Source organism: Hemibagrus wyckioides, linkage group LG08, assembly GCF_019097595.1.
Source record: "Hemibagrus wyckioides isolate EC202008001 linkage group LG08, SWU_Hwy_1.0, whole genome shotgun sequence".
In the NCBI taxonomy this organism is placed as follows: Eukaryota; Metazoa; Chordata; class Actinopteri; order Siluriformes; family Bagridae; genus Hemibagrus; species Hemibagrus wyckioides.
Window position 1 is genome coordinate 4,274,159 of NC_080717.1, and position 12,769 is coordinate 4,286,927.

Here is a 12,769-nt window from a genome sequence, read left to right on the forward strand (position 1 = left end):
TATTCTCTCTGCAAAGTGGCACATGTATACAGTAGATGTGCCATCAAGACAAATTACATACTGTATATATATACCAATAAAAATTGTTCACTTTATAAATAATTAGTAACTAGTAACTTAACTAACTAGTATAGATAGTACATAAAAATACAATAATCAATTCTTAATCCACATATAGTAATATCACTACTATCATCTTTCTATTATGTTAACTTTTTAAACATTTAGGTGAGGTCTCCTGACAGAAAGAACAAATAAATGGCGTCCACCTTTACTGCTTTAGTCCATACATACAAGTTTATTGAACAAACTTTACAGCAGAAAATAAAATATTCTGAAACATGATTATAGAAGCACACGTTTCTATTGTTGTAGTAAAGAGCTCAGCAGAAACGATTACATTAAAAGAAATAAAATAGATTAGGCCAATCAGCTGAGAAGGTGAATTTGGGTCCAAATCGCCAGTTCAGTGTATAATATATTATATAATATATATTATATTAGGATTTTCTCTCCGTTTATTTACAAAATACAATTAACAATCATGTTCAACTGAAGACTGAGAGAAATTAGAAAGGATAAAACGGAGAGTTATAATAACACAATCTGGCAACCTCGCCCGGGCCGCTCGATGGCTAGTGCTTGTTGTTAAGACTGACGAGTTGATTATTAAACTCGTTCAATAAAAGAACTAACAAACTTTGAATTAGGTATCGACAGATACTCACTGATCCCAGGAGTCGTTACTATCTCCGCGGTGGACAGCCGTGATCGTATAGTGGTCAGTACTCTGCGTTGTGGCCGCAGCAACCCCGGTTCGAATCCGGGTCACGGCAGGAGTTTTTAAAAAAAATAATCAAGACATCGACAGCTCTAATCCAACAGCCTTCAGGAAGAACATTGAAACTAGTTTAATGAAAGAAGATAAGTTAAAATGTGCCTGAATTGAATGCCTCTGAACTACTTATTTATTTACTTTACTATAATATACAGATCTACTGCATGCACACTGCTCAGGGTGATTTTTTATGTTAAGTTTTTATGTCTTGGGAATTTACAAAATGATAAATTTATGTCTGAATGGGGGAAAAAAGGGTTTTCAGTGATGTTCGCACCGCAAATATTTTAATTATCTGCAAGATTTTTCATTTGCTTTTTATTCAAAGGAGGCTTTTCAACATCACACATATATAGACATAAATACATATAGGATTTATACCTGGAAATGACATCGGTTTGCAATAACTATTTATATACAGCAGGTAAAATAAATATCCGTCACCGTTTTTCTCTGTAAATGTATTTTTAAAGGTGCTACTGACATGGCATTTTCACCAGATGTAATCCACAGGCAATACACACATACAAAGAAATCAAACCACAGATGTCCATAAATTATGTGTAATAATGTGAAATGACACAGGGAAAAAGTATTGTAACACATGAAGAAATGGAGGTGCAAAAAGGCATGGACACCAACTGAAATCAATCAGTAATTAGAACGCAATCCTGCCCCTCGTCAGTGCAAATTATTACCTGCTGGTTCAGTCCCTAACTGACGGCCTATAAAAGGGTGTCTCATTACCAAGATGTCACACAAGAAACATCTCATGATGGGTAAAAGCAAAGAGCCTTCACAACCTTATCGGTGTAAAAATTGGTTTGCATGGGTTGCTGCCAACATCTGGTGATGTCAGTAGCACCTTTAGAAATATATTTACTGGGAAATATGGTGACATGTTCAATACTTATTTTACAAGCTGTATATGTTTATTCTGAAATGTCTTACATTTGATAAATGCATTGCATAAAACAAATGTTCATTCTGACTGTCTTGGCATTTATACAATATTTGTCAGACATATTGGGTTGAGCTACATTAACATACATTATTATATCATTGCACACTGAAGAATTGTACAGCCTACAAAATCATTATGAATATCTTGTTTCTTACATGGGAGCAAGAGGATGATCAGGATAAAATCTGGAAAGAATAAAACAGGTTGGTATCTGTATTCAAAGACAATGTGTTTGGACTCACTCTGGAAGATGTTACTGAAACAAAGAGTAGTGTAATATGAAGGCCGTGAAACACTCACCGTCCTCATCATTACGGTAGAACAATAAGAATGAATTTACACAAAACTTCAAAAAGCAAATGATTAATACAAAACATAAGTATGCCACAAACTGATCCTAATTACAGATCCATCAGGTGTTTATTAATATTCTATAACAGCACCTCTGATGACTGGATTATATTAATGTGCATAGGGACTTGTACGCTGTATGATTTATATAACCTAAGGATATTAAGAAACAGATGTGAGGATTAAAATGTGGTGTTATTGATATGGTAAAGCTTTTTGGTTATGAAATGTTTATGTAACATTTCTGGAAGGAGTCTCCAGTACCAGAGTTTTCAGAAACAGAAAAGTATTCAGGACAGTGGAGTTTTGCACTTTTAATATTTCTTTTTAACATGATTTTTTTGTGTCATTTACTTTAAGAGAGTGAGAAAAGAAACGATTTGAGAAGGTTTATAGCTGCTATAACATTAGTGATAACAGGAACTAACTTGTCTTGATAGGTTCAGTGTGATTAGTCAGGAATTAAATAAATAGATTAAAATGTATGTAATGTAAATGTATAATCATTTTGGCAAATAAATCACTTCTAAACGCGACCGTATTGGAAAATAATCCGTTTTAGTTTGTCCACTTCTCTTGTCGCTGATTGTTGAGCGATTATTTTAGCCTGACGCCACTCGATTATTCCTGCCTAGCGTCATGTGATTAGACTCAGTGAAAATGGCGGACGAGGATCCGAACAGGGAAGTTCAAAACAATGCTGTCAAAGACGAAGAAACAGGGACGACATCAGCTGAACAGGACAGCATGGCGAGCGAAGCGCATGGAGAACGCAAGGATAAAACAGTCGATAGTTCGTGGTCGGCGCCGATTTTGTCGTTTGCCCGAAAAGCGTCGGAAACGATCAGCAGCGCTGGATTGCGGAACCCCTTATCCGTGTCTGAGGCTCCTAACCCGGACACCTCTGACTCCACTAAACCGGGTAGGACATCTGTTTAAACAACACACAAAACTCTACAATTACAGCATAAAAAAATATCTAAAAATTCAAGTTTATTTACTAGCTAAACAAACAGAGTGCTAATAGTGTACTTGATATTATGCAACTTGCACCGAGATCCCGATCTGTCTAGTGTGTTTACTTTAAAAACTTTAACATCTACGAGTCTCTCCTCAATCCAGACCACTTAGTACACTATATTGCCAAAAGTTTTGGGACGTCTGCCTTTACATGCACATGAATGTAATATGGAGTTGTCCCGCCCTTTGCAGCTATAACAGCGTCAACTCTTCTGGGATCCACAAGGTTTAGGAGTGTGTTTATGGGAATTTTTCCTCTAGAAGTACATTTGTGAGGTCAGACACTGATGTTGGACGAGAAGGTCTGGCTCACAGTCTCCTCTCTAATTCATCCCAAAGGTGTTCTATCAGGTTGAGGTCAGGACTCTGTGAAGTTCCTCCACACCAAACTCACTCATCCATGTCTTTATGGACCTTGCTTTGTGCAGTCATGTTTTAACAGGAAGGGGTCATCCCCAAACTGTTCCCACAAAGTTGGGAGCATGAAATTGTCCAAAATGTCTTGGTATGAAGCTGAAGCATTAAGAGTTCCTTTCACTGGAACTGAGGGTCCGAGCCCAACCCCTGAAAAACAACACCTGAACTCAGTGATCTGGAGAGGTGTCCCAAAACTTTTGGCAATATCGTGTATGTTTAGATCTGAACATGTCGACTGTTTTCTTCGTTTTTATACACAGGTTTTCTAAATATTAAAAATTAACAGTTGACATATTTACACAAAGACAAGTACCCCCATCTGCCCAAATTGCATCTATGACATGTAAATCACACATGCACTATATGGCCAAAAGTTTGTGGACACCTGGCCATCACACTGATGCACAGCTGTGTAGTAAATTTCTTTATGCTGTAGCGTTACACTTTCCTTAAACAGACTTGAACAGTGTTCCAGCATGACCATGCCCCTGGGCACAAAGCACAGAGCTCCATAAGACATGGTGTGGAAGTTAAGGTTGGAGAGGAAGAACTCAAGTGTCCTGCACAGACCCCTGATAATAGTATCAGGCATAACATTATGACCACCTGCCTAATGTTGTGTTGGTCCCCCTGTAGTAAGTGCTACAGTGCAAGAGTAGAAGTTGACCAGCAAGTTGTTTTTGCAGCTATGAAAGATCCAATGTCGGTGGAGAGGTCCAATCTGTTATCCATGATGAAGCTCAGTATAAAGGTTCTGATCCAGTCCTCACTCAGCCTGGGCCGGACGCTCGACTCGGAGTATCCGCCTCTCCAGCAGTTCTTCATCGTGCTGGAACACTGCCTTAAACACGGACTAAAAGGTAAAAGTTTTAAAAAAGAAGTCGTCCTTTGTATAATTTCTGTGTGGACTTTATTTACACTTTCTGTACTTTATGATGAACGTGGTGCAGTGAGGAAGTCGTTCATTGGGCAGAATAAATCGATCTGGGCTCCTCTGGAGCTGATGGAGAAGCTGTGCCCTGAGTCAGCTGACCTCGCCATGAGCGTCCGAGACATGCCAGGACTCAAGTGAGTCTCCACCTGTGTGTATAGCCTTCATCCTTGAGGCAAGACACTACAGGTGAATAGGATCATTAAATAAATAAATAAATAAATAATCACAGTCAATCTTCACCAATTGATTTCTGACATTCAGGCACATTTTTTTCTTTATGAGAATTAGTCCAATAAAATTAGACCTCATTTGCATATTTAATAAGACCAAAAATCTAATCTAGCAATGATGTTTAAATGAAAATATTAATTTCAGTACAAAGAGAATGACTTTTACAGTACGTTGTTTAATTTTAACGTCTAATCGTGTAAGAAAACATCAGTATAATCAAATGTTTTTAAATTGAAATGTGTTCCTATTCTAGTCTGGTAATATATATCATAAGAACACAAAGTGTTGTACATACAAAATGTCAGGAACATAAAATTCACAAAAACACGATACAGCAGAAGAGAAAATTTGTGAGCACATACAAAAGTCAGTATTTTTCGTTTTATGCTTATTACTCCCTGATTTTTTAGAAATCCTTATCTGGATATCCAGAAACGAGTGTTTCATTGATAAATGATGATGTGATGAGGAAAAGAGGGCGGAGCTACAGCCTTCATGCTGGTCATGATTGGACAAAAACAGTAAACATAACCGTTTTCTCTGCTGATATTTTTATTACCAGCATTTAACCAAACACATGATGAAGATTATCAGCTTATCCAAATATCTGAAAAATGACTGACGTGACACATTTCTATGTGACATTTCCGCGTGTAGCGTCTTGCCTCAAGACTTGTGTGTTTTTCCTGATACTTTGTTAAGTAACAGAGACTTTAAACCCTTTATGTTTGTCTTTACAGGACGGGACTGGGCCGAGCTCGAGCCTGGCTGCATTTGGCTCTCATGCAGAAGAAAGTGGCGGATTACATGAAGGTTCTTATAAACAGGAAAGACCTTCTGGGGTGAGCTGCTTACCAAAAATACAGCGTGTACTGTTCCTACTGTTTATCTTTTAGTCACAGCTCTGTGTTGTTCACACTGAAGAGGTAAATAAATTCAATTTCAGTCTAAATTGACTGCTCCAGAATTATTGGCACCCTTGGTAAAGGTAAAAGGTGAAGGAAAAAAAAAATATGCTCCACATAGCACTTACTAAATGCCGGGGTGCCAATACTTATGATCTGCCCTCATAGTAAATGCATCAAGGTCTCCTGAATGACTTGATAACTCAACAGCACTGAGCTGTAAATGAATGATATTTGTGTTATGTACGAGCGTGGAGATGTGTAAAGATCTTGATGTTGTTATGTAACAGGGAGTTTTATGAGCCTGGAGCTTTGGTAATGGAGGAAGAAGGATCCGTGATCGTCGGGATGCTGGTGGGGCTGAACGTCATCGATGCTAACCTGTGTGTGAAAGGGGAAGACCTGGATTCTCAGGTGACACACACACACACACAGTTTCTGTTTCTGGGGCTGTTTTCCATGCAGGAGTGTGATTTGTTGTGTGTTTTCTGGATGCTGCAGGTGGGTGTCATTGATTTCTCACTGTACCTAAAGGACCCTCAGACAACCGAGAGCCCACAAGAGTGAGTGACGCCTCCTTAAATCAAAGTTTGATATTATTTCTATTGCATCTTTATATATAAATATGACTCATTTTAGTATATGAATAAGATTAATCATACATCCAGATTTGCCCTGTTGTTGGCGCTAGAGTGCTTGAGAGGGAAATAGGGAATAAGCTGAGACTTTCTGCTATCACTTCTGTATATCGTACAAATTATACAAAGCATTTTATGGGCTGACGAAGACTTCCATGTGGAAATATTAGAAGAAAAAGAAGAGCCACATTTGGTGCTTGGCCCCATAACAACACTCCATTTTGCTTGATTCTGGTCTGTTATTATTATTATCACGTTATTTTTAAAAAGTGATCATTTGTTTTTATTGCTGTTTTGCTGGTCAGTGACTCAAAAATGACCGTGATTCTGGACCAGAAGCACTACATAGAAGAACTAAACCGCCACCTGAGCGGCACAGTGACGGACCTTCAGTCCAAGATGGACTCTCTGGAGAAGACCAACTCTAAACTCATCGAGGAGGTCAGAGAGCAGGACTGTAAAAAATTGTCTGTAATGCATTATTTTTAATTAGCAAAAAAGATGATGTGTGTGTGTGTGTGTGATGTGTAGCTCTCGGCAGCTACAGACCGGATCAATTCCCTGAGGGAGGAGCAGGAACATCTCCGAGAGGAGAACGCCTCCATCCTCCAGAGCAGCCAGAGGAAAGAAGAGGTAAGATTAAGATGCAGATAGAACAATGATTCCAGCAGTGCATTGTGGGTATTGTATTGTTCTTCATGCTCTTCCTGGTCTGCCAGGTTACGCTGCAGGACAGCCAGGTGGAGCTGGAGACCTACAAGCAGACCAGGCAAGGTCTGGATGAAATGTACAATGTGGTGTGGAAACAGTACAAAGAGGAGAGGCGCATTCGGCAGGTCAGACGCTTAATTATTCCAGATTTTTTTAAAATATCATACAGATATAAATCGTTTCTTATTTGAGCAAGTTGCCCTGACTCAGCTGTAGTGTGTTGGTGGTGCAGGAGCTGCAGAAGGAGCTGGAGCTGCAGGTGGGTCTGAAGCAGGAGATGGAAGTGGCCATGAAGCTGCTAGAGAAGGACATTCACGAGAAACATGACACACTGGCGGCTCTGCGACAACAACTGGACCAGGTCAAATCTCTCAACCTGCAGATGTTCAACAAGGCACAGGTGTGTTTTGGGTTTATATCTAAACACTGATTTGTTTATATCTAAACACTGATTTGTTTATATCTAAACACAGAGTCTCAGGTTCTCTGGCATTTAAAAAAGGCACATTATGCAGCTGATCTATGATTACTAGCAAATATACAGAAACAAAAAAAATCTTTGTATAACCACTACCATTCAAAAGTTTGGACACACCTTGTAATTCAGTGTTTTTTGTTTAGGGATTTATTTTCTACATTCTAGAACAATCCTGGAGATTTCAAAACTATGAAATAACACACATGGACTTCAGTAATCCATATGTAACGACAACAAAAAACAGTCAGTTGTTATTTTAAGACACGAAGGTCAGGTGTTCTGGAATAGTTCTTGCAAGAACAGTATTGTCAAGTGCATTTGCAAAACCCATCAAGCACCATGATGAAACTGGCTCACATGAAGACCATCCCAGTAAAGCAAGACCAAAACTGACCTCTGCTGCAGAGGAGAAGTTCATTTAGAGTCACCAGCCTCAGAAATCACCAATGAACAGCACCTCAGATTAGAGGCGTTATGAAGGCTTTACAGAGCATCAGTAGCAGACATATCTCAATATCAACTGTTCAAAGGACATTATTGTGGATTTCAGCCGCCTTCAGCATTGTTTTACAATGTAGAAAGAAATAAACCTCGGAAAGACCATATATATATTAAATTAGTTTATATAATGATTTCATAATGAGAAATATTACATCACTCTTTTTTTTTTATTCAAGATATTTGATGAGTGTCTCTCTCTCTCTCATTCACTTACTCACTCATTCACAAACTCTCTGTCTCTCTCTCTCTCTCTCTCCCTCCCCCTCTGTCTATGAAGGATGCCGACAGCATGATGCAGAGGAAAGATGAGGAGGCTGTAAGACTGGAGGAGAAGATGAAAGAGATGGAAACAGCCATGAAAGAGCTGGAACTGAGGTAAAGCTCGTGTCACAGATTCATTAGGCATGTAAAATAGCGAGGATGCCGGCGTGACGTTACTGTAAAGTGAAATGTCTGTTGGGACGCTGCAGGTTACAGAACTCTGAGAACGGAAGGAAGAACACCGAGGACAGTCAGAAAGAGCTGTGCTCAGAAATGAAAGGGAGAGTGGAAGCGCTGCAGAAACGTCTCAGTGACCTCGACACGCTGAGGTATCACAAGCCTGTTTTAGATAAAAAATAATAAAAAAACAACAACCAGCAACAAGTTTAACATTTTGTATTTTGAAAAGTCATTTTAAAAGGCTGGCTATGGTGTGTGTGTGTGTGTGTGTGTGTGTGTGTGTGCGCGCTCCTTAGGGCGAGGCTGGAGGCGGAGGTAAGCAAGGAGAAGGAGCAGAGGCAGAGTCTGCAGAGAGATCTGCAGCGTGAGCAGGACAACAGCGCTGAACTGCGCACACAGCTGCAACAGCTGCAAGGTCTTCAGATGGTCAGTGTCTCTCACACACACACATTCCTTATCCACAATCTTAAGAATCACATTGTGTAACGCAAACTGCAGCTGCAGCATCATTTTATCTGAATATTTAAATTATGTAAGCGTTTCTATAGCAACAGCTCATTCACTTGTGCAGCTTTGCAACATTTATGGAAATCGTCTCCAGTGTCAGTTTTCCACCATCTTCAGCACAGCTTCCAGGTCAAGCTTCTTTCCTTCCTTCCTCCTTTCTTTGCTTCCTTCTTTTCCTTTCCTTCTTTCTTTTTTTGCTTGCTTCCTTCTTTCTTCGCTTCCTTGTCTTTTTTTTAAAATTGGTTAATTATAAAATTATTTAATTAACACAGCGAATATCTTCAAAAAGCAGCAGGTTGTAGTGAGATGTATTTGCTGTGCCTTTGTTGGGTCCATAAACCCTAAGTGAAATGTGATACAACAGGAAATGCTGAACCTGCAGCAGGAGAAGAAACAGCTGCAGCAGGTGTGTCAGGAACAGGAGCAGGCGCTGCAGGAGATGGGCCTTCACCTCAGCCAGTAAGACAGGATATACGAGACTGCCTTTACAGTTCACATTCTGTTAATCATTCTGTGTCATGTACACGCTGTTCTTGCCTTCAGGTCCAAACTGAAGATGGAGGACTTTAAAGAAGTCAATAAAGCATTAAAGGTATGCAGCTTCTTTAAAGATCAAGGTTTAGGAGTGTTGGCACTGATGTTGGACGAGAAGGTCTGGCTCACAGTCTCCGCTCTAATTCATCCCAAAGGTGTTCTATCAGGTTGAGGTCAGGACTCTGTGAAGTTCCTCCACACCAAACTCACTCATCCATGTCTTTATGGACCTTGCTTTGTGCACTGGTGCGCGGTCATGTTGGAACAGGAAGGGGTCATCCCCAAAAGTTGGGAGCATGAAATTGTCCAAAATGTCTTGGTATGAAGCTGAAGCATTAAGAGTTCCTTTCACTGGAACTAAGGGGCCGAGCCCAACCCCTGAAAAACAACACCTGAATTCAGTGATTTGGAGGGGTGTCCCAATAGTGTGTATTTTAGACACATTTGACATAGACCTAGGTTCACTGACTTGTCTTCCTCATCATGTTCTTTTCACATTGATGTTTTTTTCCCCTCGTTTAGGGTCAAGCCTGGCTGAAAGACGACGAAGCCACGCAGTGTAAGCAGTGCCAAAAGGAATTCTCCATCTCTCGCCGAAAAGTAAGCCCGAGTCCATGTTCTCGTCTGGATCCGTTTCGTTGTTCCGCATCTAACATCTCTCTTATGTCGTCTTCTCAGCACCACTGTAGGAACTGTGGAGACATTTACTGCAGCAGCTGTTCCAGCAACGAGTTACCGCTGCCGTCGTACCCCAAACCGGTGCGAGTCTGCGACGTCTGTCACTCCCTCCTGCTCCAGAGAAGCTCCAGCGGCTCCTGACGCTCCTCCGCGTCTCAAACACCAAACGTGACCAATCACACGCTGACACTTCGAGGCTAATTGGATTAACACACATGCATTGCCGTTTTTTTTAAGAGGCTTCGGTTCGTCTGAAACCTTTTTAGCCAGCATGTGATAGAATAAATCGATGAATTATATGCAAAGTCATTTTGTAATTTCTTCTACAGGGAGAATGTGATCATTTTTTAAGAGGACTAATACAGTAAAATGAAACGTATAATGGTACTAATGCTAATGAACGATTGTATTTTTCTCTCTTGCTGATAATCTCCATTTTAGGGAGAAAAACTTTAACACATTAAAAAATAAACACTTTTCATAATAACCTTTTGCGCACTTCCCAAAAAAAAAGAGACGTGTGTAAGATTTTTTTTTTTCAATTATGTGCTCTTTTTCTAAATGTGATTGTAGGGAATAAGAATAAAACAATGCTTTTCTTAAAGCTGTGTTGTGTAAGATCTGAAACACTGCCTGCTGTGTGCGATAATATTACAAATAAATATAATATTTAAAAATAATAATAATGTTATAATGCTGTTTTTGAGTTTGGGGTGAATATAAACACAACAGATGACTAAGATCTCACAGCTTTGTTCAGAGCATCTGATGGCGTGAAGACTACACAGACACTGGGGTTGATTCTTCAAGCTGGATACGAACGGATTTCTGGGTAAATCATCACAAGATATGCGGTATTCATGAAAATCCTTTTTAATTCACAACAATGTTCATATTTTCGCTTCTCATACTACTGAGTGTGTGTACATTTACGTACAAGAAGACACTAATGTGAATCTCGACCTGATCATCTTCAAATCATATTATCTGCATAACCTGAGTCTTCCACTTTCGTATCTGGAATATTTTGTGGAGTTTAGATTGCTTATTTTTATTATTTTCATTTGTTTAGCAGAAGCCCTTCTCCAGAATGACTCACAGAAGAGCTTTAAGAGTAAGTCTCTATTAAAATCACATCCACGTGCTAGTTCACGGAACTAAAAAATGTATTATTGGCATTAAATAAATAATATTTTATTAAACAATGAAAGCAAGCTAACATACACCATCTACAAGACAAATTCTGTCTGTCGTTCAGAGCCTTAAACAAATGCCTCATCTGACAATTTCTCCCTTACTAATTATTTATAAAAATCAATTATTAAAAAGTCATTATAAAAGGTCTAAAAAGTCAAAATAACTTCCACTTCTGGCTTTTAAGCCTTTACCTTGATTCTTCATTTCTTGCTCTCAGCTGTCTGTGGACTTTACCTTTTATGGAGTATTGTGGGCGTCACTATATGCAAATGAGCTTTGTACTTTATAGATGATGAACATACACACACAAGTAGGCAGAAAAGCACCGTGTCTGAAACTTTTGTAAATCTGGTGGTATTTTTAGTTCAGTTAGGCAAACATTTAACACACAGCTCTATTAACAGATAATACCATATTATATAGATTATAAAAGCCAATTTATACTTTCTAGAAAGTGCTGCATACACTGCCCAGGCATAACATTATGACCACCTGCCTAATATTGGTGTTGGTCCCACTTTTGCTGCCAAAACAGCCCTGACCCGTCCTGCACTGTGTATTCTGACCCCTTTCTATCAGAACCAGCATTAACTTCTTCAGCAATTTGAGCAACAGTAGCTCGTCTGTTGGTTCGGATCACACGGGCCAGCCTTCGCTCCCCATGTGCATCAATGAGCCTTGACCACCCATGACCCGGTCACCGGTTCACCACTGTTCCTTCCTTGGACCACTTTTGATAGATACTGACCACTGCAGACCGGGAACACCCCACAAGATCTGCAGTTTTGGAGATGCTCTGATCCAGTGGTCTAGCCATCACAATTTGGCCCTTGTTCACTCAAACTCACTCAAATCCTTAAGCTTGCCCAATTTTCCTGCTTCTAACATCAACTTTGAGGACAAAATGTTCACTTGCTGCCTGATATATCCCACCCACTAACAGGTGCCATGATGAGGAGATCATCAGTCTTATTCACTTCACCTCTCACTGCTCATAATGTTATGCCTGATCAGTGTATATTATCTTTGGACTAGTCATACAAAATTTGTGGCTTCAAATCTCAAAAACTTTTGTGTGCAATACGCAATGCCTTGTTTCACAGTCAGAGTGGATTAGACATGTTTTTGTGATTATGAATTATTTCTTTGTCGAGTCGGATAAAGCGTTTGTGTGTGATTTAGGTCTGTGGCTGTAATCAGCTCAACAAATAATGCAGTGCCAAAACTACAACACCAAATCTATTGGGATAATCACCACTTGTAGGAATCGATGCAGGACCTTTTTTTGCTCGCTTTTTGACTCTGACCAGTCTGCAGTTTTATTTGCGTCATCATCTCAAAGCTTTTTTTTTTTTTAATTTGATGGAAAGTAATAAAGGAAATATAAAGTGTGATATAGAGATGATTATAACTGTGACACTGAT

The 12,769-nt window shown here is 39.5% G+C and overlaps 1 protein-coding gene and 1 non-coding gene across 2 annotated transcripts; both read left to right on the forward strand.

Moving 5' to 3' along the window:
* Positions 1–764: 764 nt before the first annotated feature.
* On the forward strand, positions 765–836 carry trnah-gug (transfer RNA histidin (anticodon GUG)). The gene has a single exon. It is a non-coding gene; the product is annotated as a tRNA-His (tRNA).
* Positions 837–2,784: 1,948 nt separating this feature from the next.
* On the forward strand, positions 2,785–10,808 carry rufy1 (RUN and FYVE domain containing 1). The gene is made up of 17 exons (XM_058397179.1): positions 2,785–3,075; positions 4,277–4,450; positions 4,541–4,658; positions 5,496–5,597; positions 5,951–6,074; positions 6,162–6,223; positions 6,604–6,739; positions 6,830–6,931; positions 7,018–7,134; positions 7,242–7,409; positions 8,266–8,363; positions 8,459–8,578; positions 8,726–8,855; positions 9,301–9,395; positions 9,480–9,528; positions 9,993–10,070; positions 10,149–10,808. Exons 1-17 carry the CDS (start codon positions 2,814–2,816, stop codon positions 10,287–10,289), a joined length of 2,076 nt encoding a protein of 691 aa, XP_058253162.1. The 5' UTR covers positions 2,785–2,813; the 3' UTR covers positions 10,290–10,808.
* The last annotated feature ends 1,961 nt before the right edge of the window (positions 10,809–12,769 follow it).

Coding starts and splice junctions, on each gene's coding strand:
- rufy1 (XM_058397179.1), top strand. CDS start 2,814: ATGGCGGACGAGGATCCGAACAGGGAAGTTCAAAACAATGCTGTCAAA. Junction 6,740..6,829: donor ACTCTAAACTCATCGAGGAG/GTCAGAGAGCAG, acceptor TGTGATGTGTAG/CTCTCGGCAGCTACAGACCG. Junction 8,856..9,300: donor AGCTGCAAGGTCTTCAGATG/GTCAGTGTCTCT, acceptor GTGATACAACAG/GAAATGCTGAACCTGCAGCA.